This window comes from Aplidium turbinatum, chromosome 4 (assembly GCF_918807975.1).
Source record: "Aplidium turbinatum chromosome 4, kaAplTurb1.1, whole genome shotgun sequence".
NCBI classification, from domain to species: Eukaryota; Metazoa; Chordata; class Ascidiacea; order Aplousobranchia; family Polyclinidae; genus Aplidium; species Aplidium turbinatum.
In genome coordinates this window covers 1,434,492-1,462,287 of record NC_137475.1, presented here as the reverse complement: position 1 = coordinate 1,462,287, position 27,796 = coordinate 1,434,492, and the positions used below count along the sequence as shown (strand labels likewise).

The window sequence follows — 27,796 nt, the reverse complement described above, 5'->3', positions numbered from 1 at the left end:
ACTACATGTTACATCTACTTTGCTTTCTTTTCAAAATGCCGTTTCAAAGCATTTAATCTCTAATCCTTCAAGACTTACCCTTTAATAATTTAAGAGTCAAGACGATGTTGAGAAGGAGCAATCTTCCTGGCGTCAGTACTACCTGACGGTACTGATGAGCCCAGCCTCATGGGCGAAACACGTGTCTTTTGCTGAGTTTCTGCTACACTCGACTGCCGAGAAACAGTCAAAACGATGCCAAAAAATTTTCCAACGTGAAACTGTACTTGCTGACAAAACGTGTGCTAGGGTAGGCTATAATAGTCTATGTCAATTTTATTTTATTTTTTGCTGCTGGCGCAAATAAGTTATCATGTTTGCAGTTAGCATAGCTACAAAACCCAAAAAATTATATTTACACCATACTATTTTCACAACAAACAAATGAAAAGTTATCACTCTCCCTAGCAATTTACTTATCTATTCTATACTGGCGTGAATTTGTCCACTGTCTCAATCAGACTGTTTGCCGGAGTTCGGTTCGAACCGTGGCCTGTTCGAACCAAAAGGCATTTTTAATTTTGAAAGAATATGCTTCGTTTTACCACCTCGAGGTGGCGCTAATAAGCAACTGTAAACAAACACGGACCTCGAATTTTGTCGCGGGAAAGACCAGAAGCAGAACGCAAACATTTCTTTTATACAGTGCTTGTTCACAGTGGAACTGTGGAAGTAGCGTCAAGATGGCCTCTGTAGCTGTTGAGTAAGTAGCCGGTAATTATTTTAGTAGATGTGATTTTTTTGAAGTTATATTTATTGACATTGGTTTTGTCCAACCTAGCCTAAATACATACAGATCTAGTGAATTAGGTTAAATGCAAAAGATTCAAATTACTAGTATGTTGACTTATTAACCTTAGATGGTGATTGGTGTGTTAGTTTGTTGCCCTGATGTATAATCCTTATCACTCTGTACCAATAGAATATAAACACAACGACAGCGTAAGGCAAGCAGAAGCAATTTTTAAAGACAAATATTTTTAATAGTATGGTGGCCTAAATGAAAAATCTACTAAAGAAACATAACTAGGCTACCGTACTTTATGCAGTTTACTGATGACTTAGATTACTTTTAACTGCACAGTGTAGGCTATAATTTTTCGTGATATGCAATGATAAGTTTATAAGTTACTAGGCCTGCAATGTCCTTCGCAATACACAATAATGTGATTTTTTGTTTTAAAATCAGTAAATTTAAACAATTATCAAGTAGGCTTAACTTATGATTGATTGATTGAATCTTCATTATTGGACCGGGAAAGAGGTTAAACCTGGCAGTTTCACATACATACGGTACTTTTAGAGGCTTTGAAGCACTGACACAGGCCCGGTAACTAAGACTGACAGAGTGAAGTTTTTGATTGTTGAAGTCTTGTTGTCTATGCATTATTCCATCCATTAGATGTCACTGAATGGAGAGCAGCCCTTAACGAGTGTTGCTCAAGCGCACACCCTGAGAGTCGAAAAGTGCTGCTTGATCTTAAAGCTTCTTCGTTCACGAAGTACTACGCTAACCAACTGAGCTATCGAGCGGACTTAAACTAAGTCAATGGTTTTAAACTTTTATAAATCTGTATATAACTCATATTTACCTAATACGTTTATTATAGTTTTTGCGTTAATCCATAAAATCTAAGTTAAATCTAATCGCACCTTGATGTTTTCTATATCAAAACTGTAAACAGAACAACACATTTCAGTATGTGGCTACTTAATCTGTGTGGTTATGATATGTACTTATTGACAACCAGCAATAACATGTAAGAACACCCAAGCCAATTAGATTATTATTCACTTAGTGTTAAACTGAGTGGGTTATTAAGTTTACAAGAAACATTGTCCTCAGTTGTTTCTTTCTCAATGTCGCAAAATAATTCTATTCCTAAGTTCTCTATAGAAATCAGATTATTGGTGAAAACATATTCTGTGCTCACTTAGGTTGTAATGCATCAAAACTACACCAGAAACATGAATTGACCATTTTCTAATAAAGAATTATAAGCCATGTACAGGAAATCTTTTACTTCCCGCTCTTCATAATCGTAGACGTGATCAAATAGACAAGAGTGAGATTTTTAAAGATTTTGTCAATTGCAATATTGCAGACATTATTGTCTCATGGGTTGGTTTAAAACAGTGTCATGGCAATTACATCGTAGAAACTTTTGAATCTGCTAGGAATGAGAGGATGGCATCACATGACCTGCTATGCTCCAGTTATTAAAAATTTGAGTGATCTTGTTACAATATCAGTGTATGAAATATCAGTAAACAAAAAAAGTATTCTTCTTTCAACTAGTTCATTTATTTTAAACTGTTAGGTTTGGTGGCCGTGCTTAAATTTACTTTCATTGACGTATCCTTTAAATTTACATCGCATGCACGTTTTAAACTTCTTTGATTTTGCCGCCATTTCCTTTTGTTGGTTTTATTCCCGTAAACCAGTGGTTCCCAACCTGGGGTTTGCGGACCCCTTGGGGATCCGTGAGAAAGCATTTGGGGGTTCGTGATTACCTTAATGAATTTTGGAAAAAAAAAATTGTTCTATATGCACGGATAGAAGACCAGCTATGCTCGGGAACAAATCCGGATTTGCTGCTTTAGTAAAAAACGAAGCTCCTCGCGTGGTTGTTACCCATCGCTTCTTGCACAGGTACGCCTTAGCAGCAAAAACTTTACCAGCAAGTCTCAAAGAAATTCTGACAAATTGCGTGAAAGTTGTTAATATCATCAAAAGCAGAGCTGTACACCACTGTACTTTCAAAGCGCTCTGTCAAGAAGTAGGGTCAGATTACGAAGTACTTTTGTATCATTCTGAGGTACGTTGGTTATCTAGAGGAGAAGTTTTGAAACGACTGCAGCAGCTAAAAAATGAGGTATCAACTCTTTTGAAAGCAAAAGGAAGTCCCCTCTCAAAATTGTTTGAGAGTAAAAGTTTTCTATTCGGCATGGCCTACTTAGCCGATATTTTCGGTCATATTAACAATGTTAATTGTGGCATTCAAGGACCAGGTGTGACAATAATTGATGCAGCTGAGAAACTGATAGCGTTTTTAGCCAAGTTGCCGGTTTGGAAACGCAGATTGGAAGCAGGTAATTGCGCTAACTTTCCAATGTTAGAAGATCTTATCTTGATGGATGAAACTCAAAGAGAATGTACTCTTTTGATCTCTATGAGAGAAAAATTTTGCGCACACTTGGAAACCCTGCAAATGTCATTTCAACGTTATTTTAATTTAGAACACCTGTCGCACGAAGTTGAAACATGGATTCGAAATCCTTTTCTTATTGACTTGAGCAACATTAGCGATGACGATCTCAGTAAAGATGACCTAATTGGTTTGAGATCAAAATAGTTATTACGCATTGAGTTTCATTCAAAAACTGTGGAAGAATTTTAGTGCTCACAACTGCAAACCTACCCATTCTTGACAAAGCAAGCAATTATTGTTTTGTTACCATTCATAACCACTTACCTTTGCGAGGCAGGATTCTCAGATCTTGTTACAATAAAAACTAAACATCAAAATCGCCTGGACGTTGAAGATAACATGCGTGTTGCATTGTCAAAAACTCAAGCACAGTTCAGTCGTTTAGTTCAGGAAAGGCAACAACAGCCCTCTCATTAAAGTTGCTTACGTGGAAAAAAGTTTCGGCATGGCACTTTGGGTCACTTTAATATTCAAATACTGCCGACCCGACATTTCTTGAACAATTCATTCATTTTCTTATTTGAGCAACTGTTTAACCTGATATTTGCTGCAGGAGTCATAGCGGCAATTCAATATGACACAGTACAGTAGTTGAGTAGCATAATTATTACTATAATCAATAGTATGTTAATTGAGTTTCAGGCAAAATTTATGTAGGGGTCCGCAGAATTAATAATTTGTCTAAAGGGGTCCGTGACAACAACAAGGTTGGGAACCACTGCCGTAAACTGTTGGTAACTTTATCATTGCTGTTGTTTTCCGACAAAGAAAAATAAATTGAATTGAATTGTAACCATGTCATTGCTGTGTACTGGCAGGCATAATCAACTCAAGTATTGTTTATTGCATGATATCAAAGAGGAGTGAAGTAAAACAATTATAGGATGCATTTGTTGAGAATGACTGGTCAGTGGTAGTTGAGTTAAAAGAATTACAAATTCAGAAGCACGGAGGTTTTTCGTTGGCTTCACCATATACAGTACTGGACAATTTATTATGGATTTCATTTTTTTTGGACAATTTTACAGCAAATTTCAGATTTTTTTTTGATAACTGAGAGCACTACAATAAATGTAATGGTGGTTCAAAGCAAAGAAGCTGCAATTCTCCAACATCGGTATTCAACATCACGTAATAATGCCGGATTGTGACATCATAATTGCGCAAATCTCTACTAGTACTACAATGCCAGCAGTTCAGTTGAGCCTTTGTGATGTCCATTATGACGTCACATGTGGCGCTGTTTAATACCGATTGTGTAGAATAGCAGCTTCTTTGCTTTGGGACAAAATTACATTTATTTCGGAGCTCTCAGTTATCGGAAAAACAAATAAATTGAGATTTGCTGTAAAAATGTCTAAAACAAAATCCTTAATAAATTGTCCAGTACTGTACAATTGTACATAGCCTACTTTATGTGCAGTGCAATCCAGTGAATACACTAACTACCACATTTCAGGTAGAAGCTGATAGTTGAACCGTGATAGATAAAGCTGATGGTGAAGTAGCAGAAACCTTAATGTTTCTGAATTTAATACAATTCAGTTTCTGAATTTAATACAGCATGTGGGACAGTTCAATGTGCTCTATGAGTAAGTAATAAGTATCTGGCAGAATGATGTGCCAATTTGTGAATTATTTATCAAAACATAACTCAAGAATATGTATTATTTTGTAATCTTTTTTGTTGTTGTTGCAGAGTGAATGGGGCAGTGCAAGATGATGCCAGTTTGTCTGAAGATTCAGAATCAACACAGAACAGCGACTTGGATTACAATCTTCAAGTTGACATTCTCCTGCCAGACAACACAGTGCAGAAAACAAGTCTACCAGCAATGTATGTTGCAAATATTGTTACTCCACTTTCCCACCAGCTCACACTTCACAAATAATTTATGTTACTCACAGTAAACATGTTCAAGACTTTTACAAAAGGGAATTAAAATCTTATAGACTTGAATTGTGTCTTTTTGGCTTTGTTCTCTAAAAATACTAAAATTTAAGTTTTTTTAGTGTTGTTAGAATGTGATATGTATGTTTCGTTTATAAATTTGTTTAATCAATGCTTTATAATTTTAATATTAAAAGATAATTTGAAGATTTCTTTCACGAATATCCACACAAAGCTGAAGGTTTTGTCAGGTCAGATCAATGTAGGTGGCAAAAACTCAAGTATTGCCAAGCACTCCTCCAGACAGCAAAAGCCGTAACTTTTCATTGATTCAACGTCTGCAGACGCTGAATCAATGTAAAAATGACGGATTTTGCGTCTGGGGCCTGGGCTGTATAGGTTGTGATCTGTTGAATGCTTTTTCAGTAAACCTTGGAGTGATGCCAGAACCCAGCTGCTCCTGCAATACAAGCTCTCACCTAGCTCCCATGTGGTCGACTACATCACCTCTTCATCGGGGATCAAGAAGAGAACAGCATCACGAGCCATTGGTCGCATGGACATCACCATGATAACCATACAGGAAAAGAATGCGACGTCAAAAGCCGTAGTTACTCCCCGACCAGCGAGCAACCCACAAGAGGTTTGTGTATGAGATGTGCACCTTATGTGTCAGCACAAGCAACTTACTCTCCCCACTCCAACTGGTTTCTTGGTTTATCCAAGCTGGGGCTAGTGGAAGGGAAAAGGCTCAGTACCCACTTTCAAGCTTGTCACGTGTCCTGCCAAGACAAAGGCGCTGTCGTTTGTAAGATGTCAAACCGATGACTTTTTAACGTCGGGTAGGTTTTCTTGGGTCTGCTACTATTCGGTGAGTCCGATTCGGTGAGTCCGATTCGGTGAGTTCGATTCGGTGAGTTCCTAACCTCTAACCCCTAACCCTAAAACGGCAATGATAATTAGGTTACGGTACCCGATAATTAAAAAAAAAATTGAAAAAATCCCCCATTAAGGGATCGGACTCACCGAAACGGGCCATTCCGGGTTTTCTTACAGCTCGGCCAACCGTCACTATTCGTGATTATTTGAAAAACTACATTACGTATCTCAAATATAATCACATACGTGGACAATGGATACATTTGAAACCTGCAATAGTAATCACCATGTTGGACTGCTGTTACGCTGAGCAAACATTAATAGTTATAAAATATTTTCTTGCGGTGTTCTGGTGACTGCAGACTAGACTACCACAAGATGTGGAATTTTAACTTGAATGTTGAAACCAGCTTTATTCCCCATGTTTCGTCAGTCAGCACGACCAACTTTATCGAGTGGGCTGAAGCAGGTAAAACCTAGATGGCACATCACACAGCAACATATTGATATAATAAAGAAATTTCTTGAATAAGAAGTTTAAAACTCACAAAATTGTCACCCAATTTGAATGACAACGCAGACGATGAAAAAAACATTGCTGTCCAGCAGTCAGTAAATTTGTCTGTCTCCTCAATGGCTCAGCATGAACAAACGTTGAATCAATGTGAGAAACAGATCGAATGTGCTGGAAAGTTGAGTTCACTTGACGAATGGGTAATAAATGACAATTGCAGGAATAAAGTGACAACTAGAATTAAGTTAATTGGAGTAAGTCGTAGAAATAATCGCCTGAATATTCGTTTTTAAACTTGGATCTTAGAAATGTCTTTGTTTTATCGATATGTTGCTGTGGTGTTCCACCTTACTGTTACACAGGTAGTTTTACCTGCTTAAGCCCCCTCGATAAAGTTAGTCGTGCTGACTGACGAAATGTCGGGAATAAAGCTGGTTATCATGTTCCACATGCTGTGGTGGTCTGGTTTGCAGTTACCTAAGAACGCGATGAAATATTTCATAATTAAATGTCTGTTGAACAGTCTCATTCGAAATATTAGCAGGTTATTGTGAGCCACAAATGAATTATTTATGACGCATCGTTACAAAGCGATGTCAATAAACTGCCGGAACTTGTCACAACGTGCGACATTCAGCGAATATTCGATGATAATACAATAATCTAACGTCAAGAGACGCATATTTAACATAGTGCATCAACGCCATGCTTTCAAGTTATGCGTGGACTGTCTGCCAATGAACCTTGTTAGGATTTACTTGCTGCGCTCCAAGCTGCCCCTCTGTTAGTGTTTTACTTTATTATGTTTGCTCACCTAGTGACCAACGAAGAACTTTCATCGTAACGCGCAACCGAAACATTTCGTGATTAAATGCTTGTGGCTTGTGATACCAACATACTTTAGGTCTCGTGTCTGAAAACTTCGCTTGATGGAGTTACGTGATTTTGTGGTAGACAATTACAGTGCATCCGACATGAACAACTAGAATGTCTAAATAAAAGTATAATGGTTCTGTTATGACGAAACAAAACCATAGCTTTGTTCACATCAAGTCAAAAGTGCATATTTAACGTTGAGATCGCCTTGATCAGCTGCCATCATGGAATTCCCTGGGCGGTGGTCAAAGTGGCTGAACTTGTTTACAACTTGTCGCTGACAAACTGCAGCGCAACCATATTTGTTGTTTGTTTGAGCAATCCGGCTCAATTTATAAATCCTGCTCATTGCTTTGCTACGCTCGCCTTAGGCATGCTCATACCCACTCAAGCGTTACAATATCTCTGTTAATCTGCTGCGCCTGTTTAATTTCAATCACGAGATTTCACTCCGAACTGCGGATGAGCCAAGCATTGAAAGTCGAGCATACTGAGAGATGCAAATCTAAGTCATGATCTATCTTACGGTTTTTGAATTTTGTTGAATCTGGTTCGATTTAAGGTGAAGTCAACGAAAAGCTTTTGATGTGATTTTAAATAACACTTTGTCTGACAATGATTGGTTATTCGATTAGCTTCCCCCTAAAAACAAGGTAGATATTTTTGCACATTGAACACTAGAATGACCAATGTCTTGATTTGGCTTTTGCCCGTCATACAAGCGACTGTAACCTCACACTTGTTCGCAGACGACTGTCCGGTTGCTTGTACGGTTGGCGCGGTTACGTCAGAGCATCATGCGGGTTAACCCCGAAGTCCCCCTCTCCAACATCTTCAACACGATGTGCGAGAAACTGAAACTAAGCGACGACGCCAAGAACCGCGTCGAGTTTCGTCATCCCGTCCAAAATGACGTCACGTTGAACATGAACCTGAGTTTGAACCAGTACAACCTGCGGGAGGTCTACCTCGCTGAGAAGACAGGTGGGTCACAGTCACAGTGAGACACTGTTAATATTTGCAAGACAATGCAACTTATTGTTAATATTGTCAGTTTGTGGTTTGACATGCTCAGTCTTACACCCCCCTCGGTACATTGGGTCGGACGAAACGTTAGAGCATTGACAACAATCCATTGGGTTGGTTGGCCACTCAAGTCACGCTGTCTACACATTGTTCCGATTAAACATCGGTAGTTCTAATCTCTGGGTGCGCACTCATGCAGTGCCTTATCTGGCCAACACCACACCCAATGAATGCAATCAATTCATTATCGTCGATGTTTAAACACTTTCCGCTGTTCAGTTCAGTTTACATTGCAATCAAAGCGTGCATGTCGAGATTAATTTGGCATCTTTCTCAATCAACCATGAGTGTCCAATGACACGAATCAACGTCATACGAATATATTTCGTTTGTTCTAGCTGTCAGCTACTCTGTGGTGGTATGGTCATATTCAGCGCCTTTCTGTTCGGCATCGCCGTGTAACCAGCATACCCGCGCTTTTACATTGCTTCAACAGACGTCGAATCAGTGTACCAGAGGAGTGATTTGATGTATGAGTAATGCGCTGAGGTCCATTCTTGTGAATGTGGTTTCGAAAACATTGATTCTTAATTATTTTGAATATTTGCGATCAAGAAAATTGCCTATAGTTGACAATTTATTTAATTTTGCTTGTAATTTTTCATATAGAATCAAAACCTTCGACTACAAAGACTGCTCCTCCACCCCCCTCACGTACAAAACGAAAAGCCCCTGCGCCCCCGCCCCCCTCACAGCCAACCCCCTCTCATGAGTCCACCCCTTCCCAGGCTGACACGAAAGTTGATAAGAAACCAAGTAAGTGATTGTTGACGCCCTAGCCAGCCACTTGTGGTGCGGACCTAGTGCCTATTGAAGTTGTACCATGGCCACCTAAAGATACGGCCTGATTTGTCACATTTTGCAGAAATTTCCAGGTTTTTCTAACTTTGGACGAACGTTTAAATACATTTTTCTAAAAATTAAATTTTTACGCTTTCTTTATTTTTTTCCCCAGATGACACAATAGGTTTTAACATCCTCACATGTTGAAAAACAAAAAAAAATTGATTTCGAAGATTTTAGTCAGACTGTTAATTTTCAATAACAGTCTAATTTTGCGTTTTTCAACTTACTTTTTCTCATTTGCTACTGCTTCCCCAAGGCAACAAAAAAGTTTTATATCATTAGGAAACCGCAAAAAGTAAAAACATCTCAAAAAATGTCAGTCAAGCAGTAGCTGTAATCAAAATGTGACAAATCAGGCCGCACCTCCAGGTGGCCATGGTTGTACTTAGATGGGTTGAAGCTCTACATTTTGATTTAGAGCTCTCAGAACTGATGAGTTTTACCTTGCTGTAAAATATAGCATGTCCAAAACTGATGTGGATTTGCGTTTTGGGTAATCATCAGTAACATCGTGGAAACGTTGTGGAATGCTGGTTACGTTTTTATAAAACTAGAAAGACCAAGGTTTTGCCACAAACCTTGAAGCTCTGCATGTGCTTCTGTATATACCACACCCTTACGCACTTTTTGATCCTTGCTGAAGTAACAATTTAGCGTAGTCTGCCCCGCATAGGGCTGGTGGCCACTCAAGCATTGTAGAGGAAGCAATCGTTTCACCAACAGCCCACTTCGCATTCGATTAGATCGTGTCTTTCCTCGCCACCATCGGTGATAACTTTAGTTAATCGCAAATTGACAAAGATTAATTTATTTTACACCGGTTGGTTTTAATAATGAAAAGTTCCCATATTTGGCAATTTTCATCCCACTGTCGTAGTTCTTCTGGGTTGTGTTCTTTAAGTGAGGGGTTAAATGCTTTGCATAAAAGTTTGTTCTGGTCTTCCTTGCTTTCCTTTGCTATTGATCGATTGTCGAAAAAGGCGATTTTTTTTATCGCTGCTGAAAGTTAAAACACGTACGTATATTGTAAAGCAGAAAAAGTTCTTTTTTTTAATAATTCAAATTTAAAATAAAAAAATTTGGTGGATTTTTTTTAAAAACATTTTGTTTGCCATGTGCCCACTTTTTAAAGAGAGATGTTGTAACGTTTGCTTTCTTGTGACGTCAGGAGAAATTGATATTGTTTGGTTTAATATTTTTCAATAAAGATCTGGTTTGATTTACTTGATGCAAGCTAGATATGGTCGAAGTATTCTAAGTTGAAATGTGGTGGACTCTAATAGAGTCACTCTATCATGGCTGCTTCTGGTATTTGATGTCCATTAAATTAACAAAGTAATTGACAACCTTATCACGTGGGGCAGCCCCGGGCAGGTATTGTGCTTCATTCCATGTAATTAACTCTCGCGATCTCTTTGTTACAAGTTCTATACACATCGCTCATAAACAACTGCAATGGTGCTGGTTGATGATTTACAGTGGGAAGGTTGCACAGAGTGTGTGGCTTATTGGCATACTCTGCCGCCGGCAATGTTTGAGGCTTTATTAAAGCAAGATTTTAAGTTTGTTTGTTCTTGGATGACTTTTCGAAGGTTAATTATCATTATTTTCATCATCCGTTGTCGCTCTGCGAATGACCTTTTGTGTTGATTCAGAAGTTTAACTTTTTGACAGAGGCATGTTCAGTTAATCGGATTTTGAGTCAAAGGTTTCTTCATTAAGCCCTTTGCCTGATGGTAACGCTGTAGTTTGATGTTTCAAACTGGTTACTGTTGATCGAACTACCAGTGAGATTGGCTGGTTACATGTCCACTGACCACCCGCTTATTCAGGTAAGTTGTACATTGTGTGGTTATTGATGGTGGACAGTTGGGATAGGGAACCACTTGACGAATGACAATGTCATGTGGGTTACATTGTGAGAGTTTGTTAGCTAATCATTGGTTGGTTGTTGATCATTACGTCATTAGGCTATCAATAAAACTCTCAGCATCACCTGTGGACTGTACGTTGATCTTGTTGTTCTTTCACCTGATCGTCAAGTTGTCAAGTGCTCCACTTCATAGTAGCTTCGTTATGTCACCACCACCGTGCTGAACCGAGTTCCAATCGCTTGTGTGATTGCTGTACGCTACAGTTTATTTTTATTTTTACTATCGTAGAAAGCAATACATAGGCTACCCAACATAGTAGAGGTCTACAGTAGAAAATGGTAGAAGCGACAAAGCACGAAAGTTACCTTTGATTGGGCGACGTTTGGTTTGTACTTGCCCCAAGGTTTCAAAAGTTGATCCTCAATATGCGCAACTCTCGAACATCAACCCCACTTAAGGGGTTCTAGGTATTAACCCCGTTAGTGTCATCTCTTTCACTCACCTTAAATGGTCGGAAACTTTGAGTTAAAAGTCAAAATCTTCATTGAGCAAGACGATGGCTTGCTTCAAACTCGGCGGTGAGGAACTTTCCGGTCATATTTACATACAGGTTTTAAATTCATCAACGTGCTAGTATATCGCTTTTTGTAGCTGGTAGCTTACCGGCAGTTTCCGCCCGGACAAGTTAATAAAAAAAAATCTAATGAATAAATTTAAGATAGAAATTGTATGGGTACAATTTGTGGTATGATTAGAATTCAATGAACCGCGCCCCATCTGCACAGCTGTGGCAATATATCTTGATCCGAAAGCAAATTATGCTTGCAATGGCTATGGCGCATTCGTGGGAAAGATAGTCTGTGGGAATGTTAAGGAATTTATTTCGAGCAAATATTTATTTAGAAATGCCAGCACTCATTTATTTGTCCGCCTGACTATCTGTTGTTAGATTTACTGCTGACTATAATTAAGTTGTCGTTGCTTTGTTATTCACCATTCTGGATTGACAAGAGATAGTTCCCTCTTGTTATTGTTGTGGGTTTGTGTATTAAGAGTTGACCAATGGTTGCACATGTCATTAGTCACCAATCGTTAAGTTGAAAATTGAATTGTCTTGGATAGGGGTGTTCAATTTCGATTTTCGATTCGATTTCGATTAAGGTGATATTCGAAATTCGTTTTTCGTATCGGACATATTCGAAATTATAGCAGCCCTTTCGGCTGAACGCGGTTGAAAGTAACGCGAGTGGCGCGAAACCTGTCTTGTCGCATTTTGCAAGCGAAAAAAGACTTTGACGCATGCGCATCGTCGATCACGTGACTATCACACGTTCTCGCGGGTCCAACGGCCAGTCCTGCACCAGGGATGCCAGGTTGGCATTTTTAATGCCAAATTTCACAAATTTCTCTCAAGAATGAAGATAGCTAGGTTGTGCAATAGCAGAAAGTGTAGGCTGAGCTTTGTCGCAGTTTTATCCATTTTTTACCGAATCCATAGGCGCCGAAGCCGTGGGGGCAAAGCCGTAGCCAGACCGCAGAGCAAGGGGGAGCAGCTTTTTTTAGGGGAGGGGGGGCCAAAAAAATTTAAATGGGCAAAATCATTATAATTGTAGCTGTTGCTTAAAAATGTTGAGATTTTGCCAAGGGGAGGCGAAGTCCCCGGCTGGCTACGGGCCTGCGTGGGTGCCAGGCTCCCACGCATATTTCTGTGTGGGGGCAACTTTTTATGCTGTATTGAATATTGATACATAAAACAATAGATGAACTAGCGATCGGCAGCAGGAAAACACTTTTTGAATGCAAACCGCAACAGCTTCGCGATAAATAATCACTATGAACGAGTTGCGATGCTACAATCCAACACTAGACAACAAAATCTGTTATTTTTACATTAATTTAATGTCTGCAGACGTTGAATCAATGTAAAAATGACTGATTTTGTTGCCTAGGACATAGCAAAAATCTACCATTTTGTGTCGATTCAATGTCATCAGATGTTGAATGCACCCAAAAACAACATAATTTGCTACATAGACGGAGCGTGCGTTTAGCTTTATGCGCTTGCAAACATACTCGATGTCGCTGTCCAGTCGAAACCTCTGCACTCTGCAGTGAAATGTCGCGGCAGTGAATCGCTCGCTGTGAAAATGAACTTGAAGTTTTTGGTATCCCAGCGACCTCGGCTCCAGCGGAGCGATCGTTTTCAAAAACTGGCCTGACCTTCACGAAGCTGAGATCCCGACTGACGGGTGACCATGTCGATCAGCTTGTGTTCATAAACACCAACATGGGCCTGGAGCTGTAGACGTTATTTTGTGTTCTTTTTTCGCAAATTATCATGGCCTTTTTTCGCGTTTTCTATCGAATTTTCATGTCGTTTCTGTCAATAAAATCTCATTTTGCAGTTTGGTGAATAGTTGTGATATTCGAAATCGAAATTCGGAAATCGAAAACAAATTGAATTTCGAATATTCAAATAATCGAAATTGAACACCCCTAGTCTTGGACCGTTCCTTCTGTTGGCCATCGGCTGTCATTGCATTTTGCTCGATCGCTTCATAAATCGGCTGATAATTCTCAATTGTTTGCACAAAGCCATAAACCGAAGCTGTTGTGGCTCGGGATATCCCACCAACCCATATGTTGTTTCTGTTTGTGCAGTTGTTGGAGTACTTTAACCCGCTTAAGTGCTTCCATGCAATTCTAAAAGGGCTTGGTCGCCGATAAGACTGCTTGATTAAGCATACCAAGCGGCCAATAATTGCCATGATTCGTAAGTCTTTTTTTAATTTATTTAATGATCGCTGTATTTGCTTATGACGCAATAATTAATCAACACATGAAGTGATTATTGATTTGTTTGATGGACAATCACTTGGTTCTAATAGAGGATCAAACGACGATGGTTGAAATTATTGCGTGGTTCACACATTATTGTGGAGCAAAAACAGTTTTAATAGTTTCGAAACCTTTCTTGGTTCTGCCACCGCCTCAACTTTTGTACGACACAACATCAGTTCAAAGCCGGGGAGGGGAATTGTAACACTGGAAAATTTCGTCAATAATTATTTTTGTGTTGTTCAGAAGCCGCCAAACGCAGGGCCGCTCCTCCTCCACCGCAAGTAATCACGCCACCTGGTGGAGAGGCCGTAGACAAGCAGGTGAGTTTCGGGGCAAATTGCAACAAAGATTTGTGACGTCATATTGAGCGCATAGACGGTTTAAAAGAAGTTTTAGGGAACCAGATAAAATGTGAAATTGTTAACCCTCCCTATTGATCGGATTAGTTTGTTATAACTTACCACAAAGGACGCCATCTCTATAATACACATTTGTACAAAGAAAGTGATCACACAAGCCGTGCTGATGTGGTTTATTGAAGCATGAATGTCGCACTTTTTGTAGCTCTAAATCAAGGGTCTCAAACTCAAATTGCTATGAGGGCCAAATGAATACTTACAAGTCGAGGGCCGCAATACTTTTTGCATTGCGGAAAGTTAAGCCTGTCTCCCTGGTCCGTTTCGCCATTCTATATTTTATGGACGAATGCTACAGTCTAAGAATTTTCGATCCACACTCTCCCCCTCAAGCACCTCGACTCTACAGCCAGGCCGCGCAACTTAAGCTGGTGGACCTTCTCTTCCCGGGTACATCGCCACCCCAAAATCACACTGCTTCCCGCCGCCGCGGTTGTGGCAGGCCGGTTCTTTGAAGTCTCTAGCCTGGTTGCTTTTATTGTGCTCTTATCGTGTCAATGCATTTGTTCCCGTGCGTTGTCGATGCTGATAAAATAGTTCATCACCGTTCAATAAACAAAATAATAACACAGTAAGAACGCAATAAAAAAGAGACAGTAAGAAAACACTAAGCACGTAAGAATGCAATAAAAAAAGAGACGGTAGTAAAACAAGAAAAAAAAACATTGTGAAAAAAATGCGAACAGAACGACTTCGACCTGGAGAACAAAAATCTTACAACCTACTTTAAAAAAACGCGGAAGAAACGAAATCCTTGATGAACTGACTGCAGCAAATAGGCTACCAAGGTTGCTATTGCGATAACAGCACAAGAAGTGAAAAGGAAATATGATTGTAAGTAACAATACGAGTTTCTAGCACGCACTAAAATGACGCGACAGTAGCGCTTAAAAGTCGTATGACGTTTGATGAGCATTTTTAGATTTTTTCAGTAATTTTAGAGTGAATATTATCTCATAAAGTAAATAATAAATAAGAGTAAATTTTAGTTGTTAATTATTAGAATGCGGCCCGCCTGCCACTTGTTTGAGACCCTTGCTCTAAAGTCTAAACCCAGACAACAAAATCCGTTATTTTTACATTGATACAATACAACGTCTGTAAACGTTGAATTAATGTAAAAATGATGGAGTTTGCTGTCTGGGAATGCTGATGCTGTTGGCGTAGGGGTTCCTGACACGATTGTGGTAAGATGTGTGGGGAGCGCTAATACTCTGTCTCAAACCCGACGTGGTATTTAAGTCGCTCTATCTCCAGCATTTTTGAACCACCTAGTTTCTTTGTAATTTGTTAACATTGTCCCAATATTTCCTAGGAAGTTGTTGATGACCAGATCGTGGCGGCATCACCAAGCGTGGACGATGGTAAGTGCTCAGGCGTCTGTAGCTTGTCAGTGCTCCATTGTTACATCATAACTTCTCTCACGCGTTTCGTGGCCTCATGCGAGCTGTCATGAAAACGTGGGGTTTAGAGTTATTCCAATTTGTCTTCATACAAAAAATAATCCCCAAGATGATTTCATTGGTAAATTAGTATTTTTCATTCAAATGAAATACAGTAGAGTTAAACCCTGTGGTGCCATATGTTCGCGAAGCATGTTATGGCATCTCACTAGCACGTTATTCACACTGACCTGTAAGAATTCCGCATGAACCAATGTGAGAAGTAATCGTCCCCTCAAGCAGCACAATTGGAAGGAAACCTACCCGGAATGGCCCGTTTCGGAGAGTTCCCTATTCGGAGGTAATTTGAAATTTTTTTTGAAAATTATCGGGTACCGTAGCCTAATTTTCATTGCCGTTTTTACATCGTTTTAACGTCGCTAAACGTTGAAATCGTGCAGAAAAAAATAGAAAATTATCGGGTATCGTAGCCTAATTATCATTGCCGTTTTCACATCGCTTCAACGTCGCTAAACGTTGAAATCGTGCAGAGAGAATAGAAATAAAATGTTTGAACAATTAAATGAAAATTCGTCATGTCATTTCCTTTGAATTGTTTTTATTTCTGACCATCATGTTGTCATGTTGCGATTCCTGAAGACTGTGCTCATTTTACTGAAAGTATCCTTTGCTATAGCGATTCTCTTTTTAATTTCAGTGTCACTTTTGCCATCGCAAGTTATAGTGTACCCAAGATATTTCCATTTATCAACTTGTTTCACTGCAACACCATTGAGTGTAAGGTTGCAGTTTGGATAAGTTTTTTTTTTTGATACGGTCATACATTCTGTTTTTGAGTTTAACTCTAAACCCATTGGTTTACTGTTATTGACAGCACAATTTAATGAGTCCTGTAGATCGTTTGCAGATTCTGCTATCAAGACTGTATCATCATTTATCAGCGTATCTCAAGTTTGTTACATTTTGTATTTGTCCCCCAACCTTTACTCCATTCATATGTTCGATGTCTCTTAAAACCATCCCACTGTAAGCGTTGAAAAGATCTGGAGATCGGACACATCTCTCTGTTATCATTTTTAATGTAAAAATTCCTTTTGTGGTTCCTTTGTCTGGAACAAATAAAAACTGTGCTGTTGAAATTTCCGATTGTAGTTTTGGTCTCAATCTCATCATCATGATTCGGAGTAAGATGTCTGTTAGGTGATTCACAAGGCTAATTGTTCTGTGGAGTGAACATTCTGTTGCTCCGGTTTTCTTTGGTAAAGTTATGAATATAGAACGTACCTTAATCATATCACTAGGGTCTTTCCGGTGTCATAAATAGGATTTAAAAAAACTCAGTGGTTAGGTCTGAACCCCACTCATCTAAAGCTTCGATAATCGATAATTTCAACTATAAAAGAAACGATATTGTGGAATATCCTAGTCAACAAAAGTTCTCTTTTCTACACGATTTCAACGTTTAGCGACGTTAAAACGATGTAGAAACAGCAATTTCTGTTGGTCGGGATAATTAGGTTACGGTATTTCAACGTGTAGCGACGTTAAAACGATAGGCCACACATTTGGTTATCTGTTACTACAGTGTAAAAATGAACTGTTAGGCTAACTGGGTTCTTGGAACAAATCGAAGGGCTTCTGTGAATGTTTCTCAGTTTCAACGTATCCCAGTCAGCAAAAGTTTCCTTTTCTACACGATTTTAACGTATAGCGACGTTAAAACGATAGGCCACACAGTTTGGCTGTGTCCAAACTGTCCAAACTACCGGTAATCAGTTTAACTATTCAAAAGTACTAACTTATAGACATAAATATGTTTTTTTTTTGTAACATCTTTTTTTATTTTCCATTCATATGGTCTTGACAAGTAATAGTATGGAGGGAATGGAGAGAAAGTTTGAGAAATGGAAAGAAGCATTTGAAACCAAGGGTATGAAGGTGAATCTTGAAAAAACAAAAGTGATGGTGAGTGGAGCAGAAGGAACAGTTGTTGAGAGCAAAGTAGATCCCTGTGGAATATGTGGCAAGAGAGTGATGAGAAATTCAATGCAATGCAAGGAATGTGGAAAGTGGGTCTGGAGAATGTCATGTCAAGAGATGTCAAGAGGAATGTCAAGAGAGCCGCAACAAGATTGGCGAAGTGTTTTGTTTGTGGGAAATGCAATAAAGGAAGGAATGAAGTGGAAGGCCATGATGATGAGTTCTGCCATGGCATCGAAACAGTGACAGACTTCTGTTATCTGGGTGATCGGATAAATGGAAGTGGTGGATGTGAAGCAGCGGTGACAACAAGGGCAAGATTGGGCTGGGCAAAGTTCAGGGAATGTGGGGAAATGTTGTATGGCAGAAAATTTTCACTAAGGATGAAAGGAAAAGTATATCGGAGCTGTGTGCGGCCTGCAATGCTATATGGTAGCGAGACATGGGTATTGAGAGAGAGTGAACTGGCAATCCTGAGAAGAACGGAAAGGTCAATGGTGAGAGCAATGTGTGGGGTGAAAACGAGAAAGGAAAAAAGGACTGAAGAATTGTTGGATATGCTAGAGATGAGAGAGACCATAGACCAACTGGCAAGGGCAAATGGAGTAAGATGGTATGGACATGTGATAAGGAGGGAGGAAGGAAGTTTTCTTAGAAAGGCACTACATCTGAAGGTGGATGGGAAGAGGAAACGCGGTCGTCCAAGAAGAACGTGGAAACAACAAGTGAAGGATGAGTTTAAAAAAGTCGGACTGAAGGAGGAAGATGCAAGGGACAGGGTGAAATGGAGAGAAGGGATTAAGACAATTGCTGCGCGGAAACAATCGGCCACCCCCACTAGTGGGGAACAAACCGACGATGGATTATGATGATGATGATGATTCATATCTTAAATTTTTCTGAAGGTGTTGCGACCGTGCCAAATTTCTTTCAACTCAATAACTTACTTCGGTTACAAGCACGTTTTAACGTTCGCGTTTTGTCGCTTCTACCTTTGCTATGCTGACGTGTATTGTTTTTGATATGGTCAGAAATAAAAACAATTCAACTGAACTGACATGACGAATTTTCATTTAAATGTTCAAACATTTTATTTCTATTTTTTTTCTGCACGATTTCAACGTTTAGCGACGTTAAAACGGCAATGATAATTAGGCTACGGTACCCGATGATTTTTTAAAAAAATTTCAAAAAATCTCCGAATAGGAAACTCTCCGAAAAAGGCTGTCTCCGAATAGGGAACTTTCCGAATCGGACTTGCCGAATAGTAGCAGACCCAACCTACCAGCCTAACAGCGAAGTGATTGTTGGCTCGTGGAGCACATTGTGGTGTTGACACGTTGGTGGTTATTGCTCATGTAATCTTTCTACCTACAGATGCAGTGAAAGATGTTGTGGAAGGAGATGTTGCAGATAAGGAAGTTGTAAAGGAAGACGTGTCTGATCGAAACGATAGAGATCGATTGGACGCAGCATCAATGGATGAACAAGAAGACGATTCTGATCCACCATCTCCAGACCACCAAGTAAGCTTCCTCACTTCTCTAATCTTCATAGCTGCATGTTCTGATGATAATTGTTTATGATGAATTCTTCAGAAAGTTGAAGAATATGGATCCACCGATGATGAACTACCCGCCGCAGATGATGTTAAACTTATCATGACGTCAAATGCTGATACTGAAACAACCACTGATGACGTCATGCTAAAGTCAGATGACGCACTGAAAGAACTCGATGACGTGGTCGAAGCTTTTAATGAGCCTGTAGAAGATACGATCACGACAGAAGATGTCGTCACGGAACAATCGAATGACGTCATTGCAACAAACCTCAGTGCAGATGAAGTAAAAACTGATGTCACTGATCTTGACATAGCTGCTCATCCGAAAGCCGATGACGCGCACACTGATGACGAAACAAAGCAAAGTGACGTTGCTTCATCAAACGATGATGTTCCTTTGTCAGGCGTTGATGTAGAACAAACGGTGGACGAAAGAAGTGATGATGACGTCACTCAACACAAAGATGACGCGAAGACGCAGGAAGATAACCTCAGCAGTGGTATGCAGTATGGTGACATCACCGTGTATGACGTTGGCGAGAATGGTGACATCATTGAGGTAATTTATTGGCCTGCTTTGTTCACTGCGACATCCCCACATGACGTCATAAGTTAATATGCGATGCTGTTGCTTAGGAACCAGCGGATGCTCTCGAATCTTTCGACGATCTTCCTCCTCCTCCTCCAGCGCTACTCGACGAAGCACTGCATCAGAATGACGTCGTTCGACCCAGTGATGTGCACAAGGTGACGTCACAAAGCAACCGGTTGAAGAGTTTTATTGATTGGTACAAGACCACCCGTTTGCATGCACGGGTTGTTAAGGCGCATTCGAATGAGGTTTGCATGTATGGTCGCCAGGAAGCCGCTTCATCGTCATCATCATCATCCAAACCCCCGTTTTGCTCCACTAATAGGTGCCCGATTCTTTCCTTGCTGAAGCGGCCAATAGTAATAATCTTACTACTTGTCACAGGCCGACCCAGAAGTGCCCTTTCAAGCTGTCGACTCTAATGCTTCCATGTCAGAAAAACTTGAGAAAACAAATGGAAACACCAGATCTGAGAAAGTAATAGCATCACCTGGCAGCACTGAGGACAAGGCGAGTATTTATACCCGTGTACAAGTCGCAGCCTTCTTCATATTTTGTCATGTTCCCCGCAATGCTCGTTCAGTGCTGGCCGAGATTGCACGGCGTCACAACTTCGTATTGTTTCTTTTTTTATTCTACGTACCATCCGGTCAGTGTGGTGACGTCATCACATATCAAACCACCGACTACGTACACACTCGCTAAAATCTGTTGTCGAACTTTATTGTTGCGTATTAAGCAGATCCTATCCGCGCATAATGGCAGTGTCGCCAAACAAAGCGAAAGACTCGGCTACCACACGACCAGTCGCGCCAAGTTTTTTGTTCTCTATCGTTGCCTTCTAGAAGCGCTGGTTTGTTTGTGGCTCGTCATAATTACTAGACTCCCGTTATTAATGTTGATTGATAGAGCACACTCGCTATGCTTTGCTTCTGTTCAGTGTCATCGATACGTCAACGTTCATTTAACGTTAAAATAACGCAAGATCTACAATCACCGATCGAGTCTGTTGTTTAAATGGCGGCCACTTGGCTCGTGGAGTGGCGCAGCTCGCCATTGTTCCAAGCACCATCGTCGCATTCCAGTGTTCTTCTGCTTTCCACTAATGTTGACCCAAGACGCCATCTCTTTGTAAACGAAAATCTTCGTCGCTGTCTTCACTCGCGGTTTGTTTTTGTTTTCACGATTTGCAAAATTTGCCTCTGACACGTTGAAACTTGCTCAAACCTTGAGGCCAAGACCACGCAGAAAGTATGGCGGACCACTTTGTAGTTTGCAACCATCAACCCACAGAACGAGTGGAAACCTTTGTGACGTGATAATGGAAGTCGCTGCATTTTTCATCTAAGGATCGCCATCACGTGTGGCCCATTTGTGACCGGCGGATTGCTTGATCTATGAGAAGGTGGTGGGCGATGTATCCAAATAGTTGGCACTCCTCTGTGGCTATAATAGATTTTGGGCTAGTTGTTTTGGTCTTGTTTACTTTGTCCTGTTAAGTAAACAAGCGATTTTGCTACCGATTGTGATTCAATCGCGGCTTATTGTTGGTCTGGTATTGTGCTACTGTGCGCAATAATGGCAGTAAACTTTCACAAAAACGTTTTTGTTTTCACAAACTTAACTTTGCAGATCAAAAATATCACACATGAAGAAGACATATACATGATATACAAGCAAGTGTGGTTGCTTTTCTGTTTCTACTTAGTTGCGTTACGATTCTACTTTGGCAAGATTATGTTTCCACTCGGGGATTCCCAGCTGAGCAATAGACGTCCTCGCCTCTACCCTGAAGCCTGACACAGGCCGTGAAGTAGAAGTAATTGACTGGTGCAACTACTTTGGTGCATCTTCGATTAAATTTATGTCTTCTTGTGGTTGATAAGTTTGACCTTTCACGTCATGTTGCTAAAGAGTGGCTGGTGTTGCCATATCTCCAACTGCGTACCAAATGGCTGGATCAACAACGAAACACATCAGAACCACAGCTGTCGAGCAGGAACTGAGGGCATGCTTGTCTGACATCAAACCCTGAATCGAGACTATTTGTGCACGAAAGCAGCATAACTTCTACATTGCAGTAAAATAAATGATTTCACTGGCAGACACATTGATGACTTAATTTAAGCAACTTCTATCATGTTCAGTTTGTTCAACGTAATAGCTTCCGTCGAAAAGTATTTCGAAAACAAAATATACATTACAATAGCGTTGCGGGCCGCCCACGCGTCTGCTCCAACTGCCACAGAATGTTGCTAGCAGCTCACAAAGAATGTTTTCGCTTAGTGACGTGACATCATTTTATGGTAACCGCGCGATCAAGTTCAGTTTCATCAACTTGTCAATTGTTGGAACTATCACGTCTACTCAAAGTTGATCAAAAGTTGTCTTGAGGGTCGATGCAAGCCACCCCAAGTAGCGTCCAACCTTCCCGGATAAGCATCATTGCCGAGGTTTCGCTGACAACCCCAATCGTGCTGTCCCTTCATGACGTCACAATGGCGATTCCTCATCCAAGTGAAAGCCTTTAGTCACGGGCGCACTGCGTTCACAACTGAACCCAACAACACCTTTTCAACACAGCATAGGTGCATGACGTAATGCTACAGTAACAATTGCGATTGTTGCCGCACTAACCAGACCATTGTTACGCTTACTGAAGTAATGTTGGAGAAATTCCTTTTACTTTGGTTGACAAGCCACAACAGACCAATACAAAGTTTCAACGTAATCGTCGCGTTATTGTTGCTTCGCCGCCACGACGCCAACATTGCCGCAAGATGGTCTAACAATGTTGGGTATTATCTTGTGGTTTGTTGTACGCTCAATATTCAACTGATGATACCACTGCGAATATGGCAGGTGTTACGTCATATTATGTAGAATTGTAGATTCTGCTGAAAGAATACATCATAGTTACTGGAAGTTCTTTTGCACTCTGCTGCTGTTGTGGTGAATTATGTGGTTTATCCCGCTGGGGTTTGGCCGCTTTCACTCGACTTCTTTTTTATATCGATCACAGTCTTGTCGTCTCCTCTTCCCAACCGAGTAGGCCTACCACATTTCCCACCACAGCATTCTCCAAACATGTCTTCCTCTGTCACTATCTCTGTCGGCCATGTTAATTGACAGAATTGTTGGTTTGCTGCAAATTGGACCACACGTCATGACACAAAATTACGGATGAAAAAAACCTGCAAAAATGTTGCTGCAAATTTTTGTCATGTGATTTTGCGTCATGACGTGTGGTCCAATTTGTTGTGCTTGCAAGGTTGTAAAAATAATGTTGAATAATATCAAAGAAACATGTTTCATGTTAGTTCGAAGCATCATTGTTTGCCGTCGCCTGATCGAAATATGGTTGTCATCCAGGTCCCGAAAAAATTGAGCGAAAGTGACAAAACCGAGATTGAGATCGAGAAGTTGCATCAACAGATCAAGAAGATGAAGAGCAAGAACTCAGTCAAGCAGAACGATAAAAGTAAGGTAACCTGTCACGCATGGCTGCGTTCACAGCGTGACCGTTTCAGTTAAAACTTTATCAAGGTTGTGTTTGGTCATAATCAACATCAGTCCGATGTTTTGTGCTCAGTGTTGGCTTCCAACCGGCAAACCTGCAACTTTTTACATTAATTCAACATCTGGACATGTTGAATCAATGTGAAAATTCTGATTCGCCTGCTGGAGCTCACATTGTGTGATATGAGAATTGGAACACTCATCGTCGTTCACCGTTTGTGACGACATAACTGAAGATCAACATGGCGGTTTTTGGTGGTTTCTGTTTTCTGTCTGTTTCATCCTCCACATGGAACCACTTCTAACCTCGCCCGCGCGGTGGAATGTCTGGTATGCTCGTCATGCCGTGTGACGTCACTCCTATGTGTTTGCGTCGTCGGCGTCATCTAGTGTGTGGAAGTTCCATCTAGTGTTGCTATTCCATGTTGGAAGTTGCAAATAATTTGTTCAAATTGATCATGAAAGTGTCAACTATGAGAATGTTTGTTCCAATTCATTTGTTTCAAAATTTACAGATCTGTCGCTTACTTTTAATGCACCGCTTTTATTAAGTTGCATCGTTTGTACGAATTATGAAGGACTGTTACCTTTTCTTTGTTGAGGGTGGCTGCTCGACTAGAAGACCTTCCAGGTCACTTCGCAGCCCCCGTTGCAGTATCCACACATTCTACGTGATCGTTTGTTTTATATGACGTTGCTTAATGAATGTGTGTATTTATACTCGCAACAAAATAAACGCCAATCAATCAATACCTCGCAATGCGTCATTCCAGCTTACCAAGAACCACCGAACCATTATCCTCACCCTCAGTTTGTTCGTGTACTAACGAGTATTGTGATCTTCAGGTCACACAGCACGGAGCGGCTGGCAGGCGGGAGCGCAATCTTTCACTTTCGTTCCTAACAAGAAAAAATCAGAGGTTTGTAAACGTGTTGTTAGCCAGTACGTCATCGCCAGTGTGACGTCAAAATTAAGATTTATTGTGACATCATAAGCAACCGGTGTATGCTTGTGTCTGGCGGGAATAGCGGCAGACACAATGTTTCGTCTGTGAAGGATTGTTTGTTGGACATTCACTAACCTTCACACGTATTGATGCAGACCAGTCACGCAGACTTTGACGTGGCGCCAACTAGGGGCATAGAGTTATCCAATAGTGGTGATTTCAAAGCTGTCCACGAAGACACGAATCAAGGCCAGGATCCTCAGATCGTCCAACAAGGTAACCATAGAGACGTCGTTGCTAGGAAACATCCTGTCTGGCTGGCTTCATTTCATGAGCATGACCGTTTGTCGTCGTCAAGATATATTGTTGCGTTGTTTTAGAAATCCCTCTGTTTCGTGTTTTGTACAAAATTCTTTTAATAGATCAGGTAGTTGTTGAAGCCAGTGAGACGGGACTTTGTCGTAGAAGGTATCTTGTGCTTTGAATTCAACGCTGACAAGCACTAACACAGGGGTCACCACCTGGCGGGCCGCATGCGGCCTGCCACGCTGATATGTGCGGCCCGCGGAACGTATCAGCGTACAAGTATAACCAAAAATACTTTTCTTGAAGAGTTAAACAGCATGAAGGCAAAAAATACCTTTCAGGAAGCATATTTCCGGTTTGCATACGATTCCACCGACCGACCAATCGGATTGTAGTTCTAGGTGGGGGTTGCTTAAAGTTATTCTAAAGCGGTGTCCATCCACACTGTCCCAGTGGTTAATTAAAACGTCTGTTTTCGAAATTGTCTGTGAGCATATGGGGTTGCTTATTTTAAGTTTGTAAATGTCATGTAAACACTAGTGTGCGTTTTACCGTTATTGTGTTTCACGAGCAGTGTTTCCGTTATGCGAGTTTTTGTTGGCAAAATAGGCCGGTGTGCCAACTCAATTTATAATAAATTGGCAAAATATTATATATAAGTTTAAAGACTTTTTCTGGTTGTATTATGAAAATATTTGGCTTAGTACTGCAAAATGTTGTTAATCAACAATTCTTGCCATGCTGATAAGCAGCGCAAGTGACAGTTGTCTAATAATCAAGGAAAGACGGTTTTATAGACTCTCACAAAAAGGATGAAAAAACAAATCATTGCTTTTTTAGAGGGAAGATTGTTCATGAATTAGGCTACGATAGAATTACGATTTTTCGGTGATTTCCACAAGCGTTTGTTTCATGGTGCCTGGTTTCTTTCTCCCTGTTATTGGAGCCTATTTTTCACTGATATGTTTGCAGGTCACTATTGTTGCCTGTATTGCGATGTGTCAAACAATTATTCCTTTTTTACTGAAACTGTTAATTTTTGCAAGATATCTTTTGTAAAGCGATGTGACACCACTCTTGCTTGGCGATGAATATTGTGATGAAACCGCTCGCCTCGCTACAAGTGCGCACAACAAGTGGCCTCGTTTATTAGGCAATGTTAAAAAAGTCAAAAGTGTTGTTAAAGGAGCTTGGCCTGGCAGTAGCGTTGTTCGACTAAATTTGTTGCTGCGGTATTCTAAGATAAATATTAACAATATGTAACTCTGGATACTGGGTACGAAATGTGTTCTTTTCTGGCATAAGAGTCAACCTACCTAAAATTTTATTAGTGCGGGGCAGTGCGGCCCGCCACAGCTCTCCTTAGTGCCAAAGTGGCCCGCATGCAAAAGAGGTTGGTGACCCCTGCACTAACATGAAAAGATAAATTTATGGACAAAAACCTACAAAAGTGATGGTTTCAACGTAAAAGTGCATTTGCAGCGCTAGAGCAGCCAATGTTATGGCAGCAGAGCAACAGGAGCTGACTCGCAATCACAATAATCTACATGAGATTTTCATCTGCTAAAACGAAATTCAACAACTTCTTGTTCAAACAATTCGTTTGATGAATTAAACAATTATATTCCCTCCAGCTCCCAAACTCCGTTCCACGCTACCCAGCTACTACAAGAAATTCCTTGGTGCCAACGCTTTCGCCGCGAAGGGCTCATCTGCCAAATGACGTCATCAATCGCCAAGCCGCCCGTTGGATGACGTCATCATCTCTTTGATTTGTTTATTTATCTTTCTATAAATGAAAATCGTTTTCATGAACCGTTGTGCAGATAATGACACTTTATTTTGTTTCAAATGTTATTTGCGTCGAATCTTGATCACTTTACGTTGATTCAACACCTGATGATTGTTAGACTAACCATGTTAATAACCCTTGTGTGATTATTTGTTTGGTATTTCTGTTGAGATCCAGCCCCTTATTTACCCCACCCCCCCTTATAAATAAGGTGTTTTATCGATGCCTCTACCCTTGGGTGTTTTATATCTTCACTATTTTCGGTTTTCAAAATGCCTGGGGCCTGGTGTGGTGGGATTTTAGATAAAAACTTGATAACTTTAGGTTAAATATGACGTCATAAAGATATAGGTCATGACCCTTAAAGTTCCGAATATTCTAATTTTGGAAACTACTTATCGAAGCGTGTTACCGAGGTCTCACCCAAAACCCCATTACATCAGGCCCTCAGACTTTTTGAAAAATGGTGAAAATATGAAACACCCTTTTTGACCCTCGTTTGTGACGCACTTCATGTGTTTTCTGGATATTTTGTGCAACTGTTGGTTGAAGAGAAAGCTTATATTAATTTCTTGCTGCAATACATTCACCTAGTTTGTTGAGTGCCGGTCTGACCTGCAGCGATGGCAAGGAAGGGAGTTGGCATCACCTAACTAGGGATGGTTCGGGTTGTCATATCCAGTGATCTGGGTCAGTCTGGGAACAGTTCAGTTTGTTTTTAGTTCTGACCATCACAACGAAAAAAACAATATATGACAAACATAGCAGAGGTCCAGAAAAAGGTAGAAGCCAAAAACGCGGATGAATTTGAACAAAACATAGATTCCTCCGCACAGCTTCGGTGGGACAACATGGTGCTTTGCAAGCGATTGCTAAGCGGGAATTGCACGCACGCCATTTCATCCACTCAATTGGTTGGGTGTGACGTCATATTGGTACAAAAGTGCACCTGTCCTAGTTGCTACGAAAGCGATGTCATTGGATATTAGGTCGCTTATATTGCTGCGCTTGTGTTTCTCAAGAGAAGCAACTGTCGTAAAGGATTACAACGAACAACCCTGAATACGGTGTTTCACAGCAACTTCACAGTTATAGGAGGAGCAATTCATGAAAGAACGGCTGACAGATAGGGGCGCGGGAAGCGGATGCCCCCTTGCCCCCAATTTTTCTGTGGATGGGGGGCAATGGTGCCCTTTTAAGGTCATGTAAGCTACTGCAT

At 40.5% G+C, this 27,796-nt stretch overlaps 1 protein-coding gene across 1 annotated transcript; it reads left to right on the top strand.

Annotated features, from left to right (window-relative positions):
* Positions 1–663: 663 nt before the first annotated feature.
* On the top strand, positions 664–27,179 carry LOC145768750 (uncharacterized). Its single transcript, XM_082580333.1, has 15 exons — positions 664–742; positions 4,951–5,088; positions 5,569–5,785; positions 8,161–8,395; positions 9,107–9,253; positions 14,302–14,378; positions 15,790–15,838; positions 19,235–19,383; positions 19,456–19,980; positions 20,058–20,168; positions 20,398–20,523; positions 23,386–23,494; positions 24,379–24,452; positions 24,635–24,755; positions 26,420–27,179. Exons 1-15 carry the CDS (start codon positions 723–725, stop codon positions 26,506–26,508), a joined length of 2,187 nt encoding a protein of 728 aa, XP_082436459.1. The 5' UTR covers positions 664–722; the 3' UTR covers positions 26,509–27,179.
* Positions 27,180–27,796: the final 617 nt, after the last annotated feature.

Coding starts and splice junctions, on each gene's coding strand:
- LOC145768750 (XM_082580333.1), top strand. CDS start 723: ATGGCCTCTGTAGCTGTTGA. Junction 24,453..24,634: donor CTAACAAGAAAAAATCAGAG/GTTTGTAAACGT, acceptor GTATTGATGCAG/ACCAGTCACGCAGACTTTGA. Junction 24,756..26,419: donor TCCTCAGATCGTCCAACAAG/GTAACCATAGAG, acceptor TATTCCCTCCAG/CTCCCAAACTCCGTTCCACG.